General features: G+C 37.7%; 1 protein-coding gene across 2 annotated transcripts in view; it reads right to left on the bottom strand.

The window, feature by feature from the left end:
• RETREG1 (reticulophagy regulator 1) overlaps window positions 1–12,932 on the bottom strand; it is a 65,928-nt gene that overhangs the window by 6,568 nt on the left and 46,428 nt on the right. For both annotated transcript variants that reach the window (XM_068161976.1, XM_068161977.1), the window contains 4 exons: window positions 5,824–5,950; window positions 3,956–4,040; window positions 2,443–2,580; window positions 579–643 (listed from right to left, as the gene is read on the bottom strand). In XM_068161976.1, coding sequence (XP_068018077.1) covers window positions 579–643; window positions 2,443–2,580; window positions 3,956–4,040; window positions 5,824–5,950 — 415 coding nt within the window. The remainder of the gene's footprint in view (window positions 1–578; window positions 644–2,442; window positions 2,581–3,955; window positions 4,041–5,823; window positions 5,951–12,932) is intronic.

The following is a 12,932-nucleotide window of genomic DNA, read 5'->3' as shown; positions in this document are numbered from 1 at the left end:
CCATCTGAATTTTTTTTTAACCAACCAGTGTGTTATAATGGAAGATTCTTTGCCATGCAGTATGTAAGAATATTAAGAGAGAAAAGAGATATTAAGAGTGCTCTCATACGTATCAAGAAATGTATTTATGGATAATATACTGGTTTACTGATTTGAAAAAACCAGCCAAGTGATTAGAAAAGCATCTGACAAATTGTGTAGGTTTTCTACAAACCTTTCCCTTTTATATTTTAATTTGATGAAACCTAACTGCAGTTGCACTGTTTCAAGTCAAAATAGCCACCTTTGCTATTAAATTCTAGTTATACAGCTGACGCAAAACGAACACATTCTTAGTTTAATAAGCTAAAGAAACCACTACCTTGAAGGCCAGAAGTCACATATGCAGTAAGTTAATTAGTATGAGTCTAAAGATGGAGACTATGAAATACTTTTAAAGCATATTGCTTAGTTCAGGAACACAGTCTCTCCTGGCAGGTTAAAGTCTTCCATAGAAGAATAAAGATAGTATTCTAGATACTCTCCACTTTCTATATAGACTTTGAAAGAAAGATAGGGCTAACTGGAAAAAAAATCACCTTAGGACACAGAGCTGATATGTCTAATTCACTGTCATCTTCTGTGGGTTTTGTTTTTGCTCTTTCTGAAAGAAAAACCAAAAATAAACATTTATTTTACTAATAACGATGGATTTCCAGCTTCAGTGTATGTTCTCTGTCACACAGTTTACATAGCATAGTAAACTTTCACCTGCTGATAAAGTTTATAATTTATGTAGTATGCTGCTAAAGGTGAGGGAAACAAGGCTGACAAAGGGGCTAGGTGTTTATCAACACATATTGTGCAGCAGTGGGAAAGATAATGTTGCTCTGAAACACATTCCAACAGATTTATTTACCTATATTGCACTTCCTACAGAAGTCTCTCTTGCACACCATAATGTTATCTATCCTGGCAACATACATCTATCTTTTAAACTACACTGCTGGTACAATGCACAGTTGTAACAGGTATTGCAATTCTCCCAGAACATTACCCTTACATGAGAATATACAATTTTCTGGGTAATTTCCATTTATAAAACCCTTCTTTACACACAGCTACCCTGTATTCACATCTATATTCAAATATGCATACAAAGCATCCCCTAAAGTCTGGTAAAATGTTGCTCCTTGTTGATGAAAGGAGAAATAAATTTCTCTTCCTCTGTCCTTGAGAACAGTCTAATGAATATTTTAAACCAATATAAGCTGGAAACCATAGTCATATTATTCCTGGCTGCTCATTTCTCTAAGTTGCTATTTCCTCTCTTGTGCCAGTACAAGGGTTTGTGAAAGCAAGACAGGAAACTTGTCTGGGTTAAATTAGACTGGAGGGTGGGAAGCAACAAAGCATCTAACATCAACCATTTCCCCAGAGCTGTCTTATGAAATTTATGAACAGTGGTCTGATCTCTCTCTGACAGTTTCACTTAAAAGTAGAAGAAGGTAAGAATAAGAAAAAATTCAATGCATTATGCATTATTTCCAACAACTGCTGCATTATATGTAAGATAAGGGGGAAAGGCAGATGGTTATTCTTATTGTGTCTAGAAACAGCATGTTGTATGATGAATGCTTACAAGAAATGCCTGTTTTAAAGCAGGTATGAAATCTACTGATATAACACTAATTAAAAGGGGTAGGCTATCTGCAAGTAACGTGACTACACTACGAAGGTTTAATTACCAAAAACTGTAGAGCACACAAAAAGCAAAGATAACACTGTTCATATAAATACTTTCTTGAAATAGCTTTATTACTTAATATATAAAAGTTTCTAGTGTTTAAAGATTTCAGATAAGGCTGAAAATTCTGTTACAGAGTTGTTTTGTGTTCTTGAGTGAGTCTCTCCTGGATAAGTTTGACTTACCTGACCAGAAATAAGCACTGCATACTTACAGCAAGGAGGTTTTTTATGAAAACCTACAAGCAGTACATCTAGGAAGAAGTTCTATACAGAAAGAGTGATTGCGCTATGGAATGGGTTGCCCGGGGAGGTGGTGGAGTCGCCGTCATTGAAGGTGTTCAGAAGGAGACTTGATGGGGTGCTTGGTGCCATGGGTTAGCTGTTTGGGTGGGTTGGATTGGTTGATGGGTTGGACACGATGATCTTGAAGGTCTCTTCCAACCTGGTTTGGTTTATTCTATTCTAATAAAGTTTATTCTATTCTAATAATCAAGTATAAAGAGAATCATCAGTCTTGCCTTATTTCCTTCCTTTTGTTTTCACCATATCCAGTTGTCTGACACACATTGCCACTCCTTACAAAGCTAAGAATGGTGGCCAAGTTCAAAGAAAGGAATGCATTTAAAATTGGCTTCACAGGACAAACCAAACTGGCTTCAAGGTCAGTCTCTGCATACCAAAGCACATTACTTGGGACTATGCTTAATTACTCACCAGATCTCTCTTTTTTCTTCTGGATGATATATTCCACTACTCCAAAATCTAACTTAATCAGAAGAGTCTTAATTTTGCTGCACACTTTCTGTCCAAATTCATTGCACTTAAGGAAGGGACATAAAAAGGCACACAATACTGTAACAAAAATGAAGACACAGATAAAGTAATTTCAAAGAAGTTACACAATAAAGCTTAAACAATGCATTTGCATAACATTGATTCTACAAAATACAATTGGCTTTACATAAATGCACTATGAAATACCCATGTCAGACAAGCTGTTCATCTCAAATCCAGAAAATGCCACTGTATTAATAGCAATGAACATCTTTTTTACTTCCAGTAAGGCACAATTTATGACCACTGTTATTGTTGTCCTGATTTAGTCTGATTTTGATATCTCTGCCTAGGAAATATGACAATTCAACATTGTGCCAGAGTAAGCAATATTTGTAAGTTGACTTCCATAGGAGAAACAGCACTTCTCAGAATCTACATATATATACATATATGTGTATTTATGGCAGAATCATAAAATAGTTTGTATTGGAAGGAAGCTTTAAAAGTCATCTAGTCCAAAACCCCCTTGCAGTAAGCAAGGACATCTTTAACTAGATCAGATTGCTCAGAGCCCCGTCCAACCTGACCTAGAATGTTTCCACAAACGAGGCATCTACCACCTCTCTGGGTAACCTGTGCCAGTGTTTCACCACCATGACTGTAAAAGAATCTTTTTCTCTAGTCTGAATCTCTGTCTTTTAGTTTAAAACCATTACCCCTTGTTCTGTCACAACAGGTCCTGCTAAAAAGTTTGTCTCCAGTCGTAACACTCTCCCTTTAAAAAGGTAAAGCCCACAATAAGGTCTCCCTAGAGTCTTCTCTTCCCCAGGCTGAACAACCCCAACTCTTTCAGCATTTCTTCATAAGAGAGGTGTTTCAGCCCTCTGATCACTCTCATGGCCCCTGTCTGGACCTGCTCCAATAGGCCCATGTCTTTCTTGTGTTGAGGGCTCCAGAGCTGGACACACTACTCTACATGAAGTCTCACCAAAGTGGAGTAGAGGGGCATAATCACCTCTCTCAACCTATTGGACAGTCTTTTGATGCAGCTCAGTCTATGTTTGGCTTTCTGGGCTGCAAGTGGACATTGCTGGGTTTTGTCTAGCTTTACTTCCACCAGTAGCCCCAAGTTCTTCTCCACAGGACTCAATTCCATCCTACTCCAGCCTGAGTTGATACCAGGGGTCAGCTTTACCCACATACAGACCTTTCACTTGGCCTTGGTGAACCTCGTGAGAATCACATGGGCCCAGTTCTCAAACTTGTCAAAAGTCTCTCTGGGTGGCATTCAGTCACTCAGGTGTGTTAACCATACCAATCAGCTTGGTGTCATCTGCACACTTGCACATTTGGGTAGATATAAATGAGTAAATAAATACTCCCTATACATAGACCAGATAAGGAATAAACTACATATGTAAATCATGATGGGAAGAGAGGCTATACTTACACAAGACGTAAGAGAGGACGACTCCAGGAATGTAGCTTCCCAAGACAGTGAAAAATGTACATATACTGCAGACTAGCAGGCAAAACTGGGAAAAATATTGAAGTTGGCCATTAACACTTGAACACTATTCAAGTATTTAGAGAATTTTGCAAAAGAAAATGGAAGGTTTAAGAAATAAAATTCAGAAATACTTTAACGCTTCTGGCGCAAACAAGCATCAAACCATTTTAGCTACTTAGGATATGCCCCCTCTTCCATTATACAAATATGCCCTTTTTATTTATTCACTGTAAAGCTTTAACAGGCTCATGGCTATTGCTAAAATTACTGCAGATTACTTCACCTTCGTTACACAAAACAACGCTAAACAGTTGATATGCAACGACAAAACAAATTCAGTAACTGAAGTATTGCAATGCATACTTGCTGCATGCTTACAAAAGCAACAGACCTTTAATTACAGTTCTCTCCCCTGTTGCATTGTTTCATGAAACTGTTTTATATGCCAGCAAGCATTCTCATGAGGCTTGTTGGCTACTCTAGCATTCCTGTTAACGACAAGACTGAGCTGCATTTTCAATATAAAACTTGATGTTTGGTTTCTGCTGTGACTGACACATTCAGTGCATCTTTCACAACTGCACAGTGTTGAGTACAGAACTGATCTGTTGAAAGTTTACAGGAAGAATCCACTTGCCTTTGGAACTGAATTGCAATAAAATGATTAATTCAAAGAAATTTTGCACCTAGCACCAGTGCCTAATTTGCTTGTAATTACAGCAGTAAAATTAGAGAGTGAGGTCAGCAAAACGTGTTCTCGGAATTTGCTTTACTAGATCAGCACTAGCTATACCTTAACATACAGCTGCTGTGTCATGCTACCACATGACAAAACTATGGGATTGTGTATACTGATAGAGCATTTCCTTATCTCAATATACACCTACTTCTTTTCAAAATAACATTATTATCCTAAGCATACAACTTCATTTCTTTTCTTTAATAATTTATTCACCTTTGAAATGTATTTCATCCTGGTGCCAATTTGTATTTTCAGTTTCGATGCCTCATATTTGAGCGTGGTACTACACAGTTTTTATTTACTATCTTTGAACAGCCTGTTTCCAGGAAAGAACCTGATCTCAAACTTGAGATGAAAAGAGGAGAAAAAGCCTCAAAATATCCTTTTAAATTGTCTGTAGACATACAACTATAAAAATGAAATCTACTATTGCCAGGACATACTTCCACATTACTTATATATTTCTTTGAAATAGAAAACTGCTTCACTTTTGGCTAGAACTACATCATGAGAGTCCTCCTATGTGGAAGGAAGAAACCTTATGCTCACTTGGCTCTTCGTGAACTGGGTTTACAGCTCAGTCTTTCCAGACAAAGACAAGCCAACCAAACAAAACCAAACCTATGACTGTATCTGTATGGAAGAAAAATGATCACAGTAAAATATGAGGAGTTCTGTTCTGTCATGCAACACTTGTGCAGCTATTCCTGAAAACTACAGTTCTTTGAAGGAAAAGGAAGAAAGAAAAAAGCTCTATTTAGGAATGGCATACTTTTTCTGCTTTTATTAAATTGTGATGTATTAAATTTCCTTTCTTTGGAATGACTGGTGAGGGGCAGGCACCTGTGAGGTGGGAGACTACTGCTATAAACCTGACTGAGAATAGTTTTGCTCATGGATGAACTACCAGTGTTCTTCACAGCAAAAAGCAGAATCTCATAACTCAATGACTCAAATGTGTATTTTGTTTTTCTTTTCTTTGCTTGCTTGCTTGTTTTTTAAAACAATCTATCTCACCTTTTTACTGAAAAATACAGAACTGTTAATCTTACTCAGGACTGCTTACCTTGCCAGGGTTTTGTTCCTTGAAGTGAGACACTTCTTGAAGAAACACAAATAAATTCATAAGTGTTTCTGAAATGCACTGATTTATTCTGGGTCTGTAGTCTTGCCTGGAATTGATGATCTTCCAGCTGAGTAAAACAAAAATAGCCAACAAGTTTGTTATAGCTTGTAACAAAGTTGAAATAGGTTGAAAACATCAGGTTGTAAAAGCTATAGCCTCAGCAATGGCTGCTGCTATGCTACAGAAACCTGTGCTTGTTTCCACATATTCTATACTGGGTGAATCAGATGATTTTTAACAACAACAATCACAAAAACCCCAACAAAACAACTAAAAAAAATTCTACTCAGTAGCAGCAATTCTCAGGCCATGAAAGCAATTACGGAAGAAATTATTGCTTATTCATCCTGGTCACATCAAAACACTAAGTTCAAGGCACAGATGTCATCTAAATTTAGCAAATGAATCCTAAACTTGTTTCTTAAAAAATATACCACACTTTTCATTGCCACAGGATGATCATACATGTTAATAAATTTCATACTCACAATCCATTTGCTTTTTCTTTTCTATTTTTTGTCATCTGCAGACTATGATGATCCATAGCAGACTTTTATCCACCTTAAAAACTATTAATTACTCATGAATTTTTGATGTTTACTTTTATTTCCTCATGAGTTTTCATTTTTGCATTAAATTGAGAGTACTGTTTTAAAAGATTAGCTATCACTGGAGGTGTTCAGGAGGAGACTTGATTGGGTGCTTGGTTGCATGGTTTAGTTGATTAGGTGGTGTTGGGTGATAGGTTGGACATGATGATCTTGGAGGTCTCTTCCAATCCTATTCTATTCTATTCTATTCTATTCTATTCTATTCTATTCTATTCTATTCTATTCTATTCTATTCTATTCTATTCTATTCTATTCTATTCTATTCTATTCTATTCTATCATATCATGGCTGTTCAAGCCTTTTAGTAAAATTTTTTAAACCTATACTCAAGAATTTGCTGAAAATTATGAGAAAACATAAGCATCTAATTTGGAGCTGATCAGTGTAGACAATATCCAGTCCAAATGATCACATCATGTACTTTTCTGGAGCAGATATGTCATCTACAGTGAAGATGTTTTATGAAACAAAAAAATGGAAGGAAAAATATCCACAGGCAAGTCAATGTCTAACCAAACTGGTAAAAAATAGGGGATGCATCACCATGCAAATACTGAGACTCTTACAAAGTTACTGTTTGCATAATTCACTGCTCAGTACACACATCTTTGATCACACCGAATACAAGTAAGCCATAAACAAGCCCACAGTGGATATGTAATCCATTAAATGTCCAATGCACTGCTGCATTGATAGTAAAGATTTTGTCATAGGTGAATCAAACGACATGATAAATAAAAGCACAACATTATGACAAAAAAGAATGTACAATGGTCAATGTGCAGCAATAAGGATATACACATAGGCTGTCACATCAAACGGCCACCTGGCTCAGGTGTTACTTTGGAGTTTTGTTTCCATAAGGGACAGACAAAATGGTGTATACTTAAAATTAGAGTACTGCTTTTTAATTTGCTTAATACCTAACGTTTTTCAAAACAGATGTGGATCCCAATGTACCAAATTCAACCCTAGCAAAATGGGCTTATTTTTGTTAAGAAGTTTTTTGCAGATCCCATAGAATTATGTGACAAACTTGCAGGAACCCACAAACTGAAAGGTTGGGTTTTTTTTTCACTGAATGGTTTTTTTTTTTTTTTGCTCCCTCATGTTATTATTACTTTTTCAGTCCATAAAGAATAAGTCTACAGTAGCGTTTTCATGCGAGTTCACATTCCACTTGCACCAAGGACTGCCACGCAAGTCTTACTTACACAACCCAAGGAGATAATAGTTGCAAGGAAAAATGGATTTGAATTCTGGAAATTACTTACTTGAAAGTTACATGCATAATTGCACTGGACTACATGAGTTATATGGTTTTTTTCCTAAAAGGATAAGCTTCTGACTTGCTTCTCTTTGTAGAGCTGGGGCTATATTCTGATACCACACCAAATCACAGAACGTATCTGGTTGAAGAGACCTCAAAGATCATCTTGCAACACATAGTAACAAAGGGACAGTTATAAAAACGGTCAAGTGGCTTAAATTAGGCAGAATCTCTGATCAATGAATCATAATAGGAAGTGTAGTCCACACTATTATTTTATAACATCACATGAAAGGTCTGGGATGACCTTTTTAACCTCAGATTTTCTTTCAGTGATTAATATGAAAACTACACAAATTGTAAGAAACTACATACACAAACACTCATTCCACTTTCTTTTCCAAAACCAGTAACAACCAAAAAAAATTCAGTTATATAACCCAAAATGTAGGTAACTTCTATTTTACTATGATTGGAGGGCCAATGGCATCCTGGCCTGCATCAGGAACAGTGTGGCCAGCAGGAGCAGGGAGGTCATTCTGCCCCTGTACGCTGCACTGGTTAGGCCACACCTCGAGTACTGTGTCCAGTTCTGGGCCCCTCAGTTTAGGAAGGAGGTTGACTTGCTGGAACGAGTCCAGAGAAGGGCAACAAAGTTGGTGAGGGGTTTGGAACACAAGGAGAGGCTGAGGGAGCTGGGTCTGCTTAGCCTGGAGAAGAGGAGACTCAGGGGTGACCTTATTGCTGTCTACAACTACCTGAAGAGGGGTTGTAGACAGGCAGAGGTTGGTCTCTTCTCCCAGGCAGCCAGTACCAGAACAAGAGGACACAGTCTCAAGCTGTGCCAGGGGAGGTTCAGGCTGGAGGTCAGGAGGAAGTTTTACACAGAGAGAGTGATTGCCCATTGTAATGGACTGCCCGGGGAGGTGGTGGAGTCGCCATCACTGGAGGTGTTCAGAAGGAGACTTGACAGGGTGCTTGGTTGCATGGTTTAGTTGGTTGGGTGGTGTTGGACACGATGATCTTGAAGGTCTCTTCCAACCTGATTTATTCTATTCTATTCTATTCTATTCTATTCTATTCTATTCTATTCTATTCTATTCTATTCTAAAAAGGAGAAAGCGAACTCTGAATTTTAAATCCAATGACTCAGCAAAAGGAGCACCAAACTTAAATTCTCCTTAAAAATCTTTAACATTCCAGCCAAATCCCAGAAAACATGCCATTTCAGCAAAGTCTAACATCACTTTTTCTTACAAGTATAAATCGCTGCTCTACCTCTCCTAAATACCTGCTCTACCTCTCCTGAACACACAGGATAATATGATTTGGGGGTTATGCTGCTGTGGTGTAACTGCTGCTCAGATTTAAAATTGTGGATTTTGACATACTTGTATCTAAGCCAAGAGTAAGCAGTCTTCTCCCACATACGTGACATCCCTTTTCATTCCACATAGGAATGCTACCACTTTCTCTGTTGTATTGCAGATAAATTGATAGGAAGTTTGAAAGCAACTTCCCTAACAGAATGGAGGTTAACCACCTACTCCTATTTTCAGATATATAGTCTCTGCAACTTCATTTTTATGAAAAGTCACCCAAAATTATGGTCAAAAATGCCTACTCAAACACTCACGGAGAAACTTCATCTTTCTTTATGCCTGTATTTAACTACCGTACAGCAACTTCGCCACAAGGTGGTGACACAGCAACACTTAAATCGGAGCAGAGTTTGGGAGCCATTTCAGACTATAAACAGTAAACACAAACATGGGGGATTCATATTCAAAGTACTGCACGCACACCGCAGCACAGAGCATGACTTAAAGAAAAACCTGTATTTCAACCATGATATATAACTGTTTAAAGTTCAAAAATTCAAGTCATTGCCCTGTTCCAACTGTATTGTAGTACAGGATTTTCAGTATTTATAGGACTGTAGTAGAGTGCAGTGTGATTTCCTCCTACATTAAAAAATACTCAGTGTGAAATGTTTTTCTCCCACTCTTCAGGAAAAAGAGAAAGCCAAAACCCATCATAATTTAAAGTAGTGTACATGAAATCTGTAGGATGAGAATCTCGTATCTTGAACTAGCTGACTTTTCTAAGACAGAGAAAATGCAACATTTTTTCCAGCCATGCATGGCACTGCATGCAGGTGTTTGCCTCTGACAGTGGATAGGAGTAAAATCATTAAATAACCCATGGAGAACACTGCAGGAACCTAGCCAGACAGATTAGCAATGTCACACAGAACTTTTTGTCTGCCTCCCATCCACAATAGCAATTTCAATTTCCCCCTTCTCTAATAGTTAGAGGCTTGAGAAAAGTAATATTCTAAGGTTTTTGTTTTATGAGAACTGCAACTCTTACAGATAGGCTACCCTCCCTAAGAAACCATCTGTTCCTAGCTTTTGCAAACCACTCTACAGCATTAATAATATGTATTTTAAGAGCTGCCTGTTCATTCTAGTGTTGAAAACTACTATTAAAACACTGCCCTGCATTAGTAAAATTCTTTTACAGACTTTACTCCTAGCATTTACTTAAAATGTTGACAATCAAAGAGGAACTTTCTGGAGCCACAAAGAGAAAATGGAATTGCCTAATGCCTACTGTAGGACAATTGTAGACAGTTGGCTTACTAACTTCAAGTTAATAGCATAAATAGGGTCAGGAAAAAGATGAAAACATAAACTACAATAATTATGCAAACTACTTTCAGATATGCTAACCACCAGTATAAAGACTATATAATTTAAGAGGAGGAGATACAACAAGGCACATTGGGATAACTAAGGACAATGCAACACAAACATGCAAATTACACAGAAAAATGCCACATTTGCAGGAAAGGTTCTATGAAGTTGCTTCTCTTGGTTGTAAATGCTTTCTTTTGACAAGTTGAAAAGATGTTGAAAGTATAAGCAACACTGCAGATAAAATGTATTGCTAGATACTTTGGTCCCGTGGTCCACATGTGATGCATTGACAAAGCAAGAAGAGTGGATGGTAGAAGTGATGCTTGCTTCAAAACATTACAAACCCACTATTATGTTTGCTCTGTAAAAAAACACTTAGCAGCTTCTTGCAGGCCACATGAAATCACAAGACACCTTTATGAGTTCAACTATAGCCACACTTTCCTATTTTACAAGGCACCCCAGGGTCTATTCTGATCTTAACAGAGCTAGAGGGTGTAAGAAAGTCAGCTTGCTGATCTTCAGTGTTAACAATCAGACCAACATGCTTCCTCTTCTTGTCACACCTCCCAGTAACTGCCGACCCTGGTAACACCTGTCCCTGCTGTCCCTTTGCTTCAGAGGCCACTAGAGCAGTAGTGTTACCCAGAGGCCAGTGGGCTGGAACCGGTGGGATCCTGGAGAAGGGGGAGAAAGAACGAAAGGAGGTACAACTTATAGTTGTATGTATGCAAAGATAGATTTGTACTCCAGACAAATTAATTTTTCAATGACCACATTTAAAGACAATAAGAAAAAAACATAAAGAAAATAGGTGATGTAGATGATGAATGTGGACTGCATGACTGCAATGCCAACAAAGAACACAAAAAACTACTTCAGTGTTGTATCAGTGGTGTTGCTTACCATATCTTCATAAATTACTTAGACGTGAACTCTAAACAGCTTTTTGGATTGCTCTCCCGGTGTTCATTTGTGGATGTAAGCAGACAGCTCTCACTGAACACCTTCAACATTTTTGTGTGCACAATTAGAATAAGTTTTAAGCTCCCATCACTGATCCTGAGTTTGCTATGAAGTACTATACTTCTATTTTAAAGCTACTGCCAGTAAAGTTGAAGGTATTAAGAGAGAACATGAATTACTCATAGCCTTCTGACTACTTACTGCCTAATTTCTAAAACTCAGCAAATACATAAACTGTAGTTACCTAGTAGCAGGGATAAAAAACAGGAGGGGTGAAAGAAAAAGGGAGGGGGGGGGAAAGCCCACAACACATTCTCCCACCCCAGATGCTTCAACCCATCACAGTCACAAACTCTGGCCAGAATAGCCAGTGGCATTACATTCTCTAAAATTGACTGATGGTGTCATGCTCTCATTTTGTATCTCGACATCTGTTCAAGCAAAGCCCCGTCATATTTCTCTCAGAAAGGTCAGTAGCTCTCACGTTACTGCTTTAAAGATCTCTTCGTGATGTGCTGGATTCTTTTTAAATTATGTGTACACAGTTTTATATGTACCTTCACATAGCTGTACTACTGAGAGGGACACAGTACACCATGCTGTGGGGGATCTGAAGGATTGCGCCTACATAAACAAAGAGTTAGTAATTATAGAGCTTTTAAACCCTCTTGATTTCCCAGCTGTAACCACACACACTTGAAACCTGTAAAGACTCTGTAATTTTAATGGTAACTTAGAATGTACTAGTGTAGGTGGAAGAGCTGAAAGTCACTTTCCCAAAGATATGTAAATCAAAATAAAGGTAATATGGCTATTTTGTAGTCTTTTATAAAGTACCATCCAGAGCTTATAGAAGGATGAAACTATAAGGGGCGAGGATCACTAAGGACGAACCTCATAGGAAACCAGAAGTTAAGTATGAAACCTGATAAATGAAATCAAGTGTGTAAACTGTCAGCAAAACCTGTTTACTTTTTCAGAACTTTCACAGGTCTCTCCTGCTAGGAGAGGAATCACCACAGTGTACAAGGGAGTGAGTATGATGATGACCCTTCTTTGAAACAAACATTTTATACCTGAAGACCTATGCCAAAAACATATTTTGAAACTTGTCCTCTAACTTATTCAGGCAGAGAGGTAAGGAATACAAAATAGCACTTACATAAAGTTTGTGAACAAACATTGTCAATGTTTCTTTTTTACATTTCAATTTCAGGTGACCACATGCTCCAAATAAAAATAAACATCCTTCCATCTCTCCAAAATATAAAATAGTGTAAAAACTACCTTTTAAGGGCTAGTGTATTAAAGTACCAATAGTAAATCCTCTAGAATCTACTACAGAACTGTGTGGTAGAAAACAATGCAATATTGCTTAGCCTTATCGCAACGCAATGGGACAAACTGCTGAATGTTACGTGCACTACATTTGAAGACATAATAGCAAGCACCACTGAACTCACAGCATAGCATCCAAACTCACAGCATAGCATCCTAACA

The sequence above is a fragment of the Melanerpes formicivorus genome, unplaced genomic scaffold, assembly GCF_026170545.1.
Source record: "Melanerpes formicivorus ecotype bairdi unplaced genomic scaffold, bMelFor1.0.p_v2 SCAF_61, whole genome shotgun sequence".
In the NCBI taxonomy this organism is placed as follows: Eukaryota; Metazoa; Chordata; class Aves; order Piciformes; family Picidae; genus Melanerpes; species Melanerpes formicivorus.
Note: the sequence above shows the minus strand (reverse complement) of the source record. Positions and strands in the feature narration are given on the sequence as shown.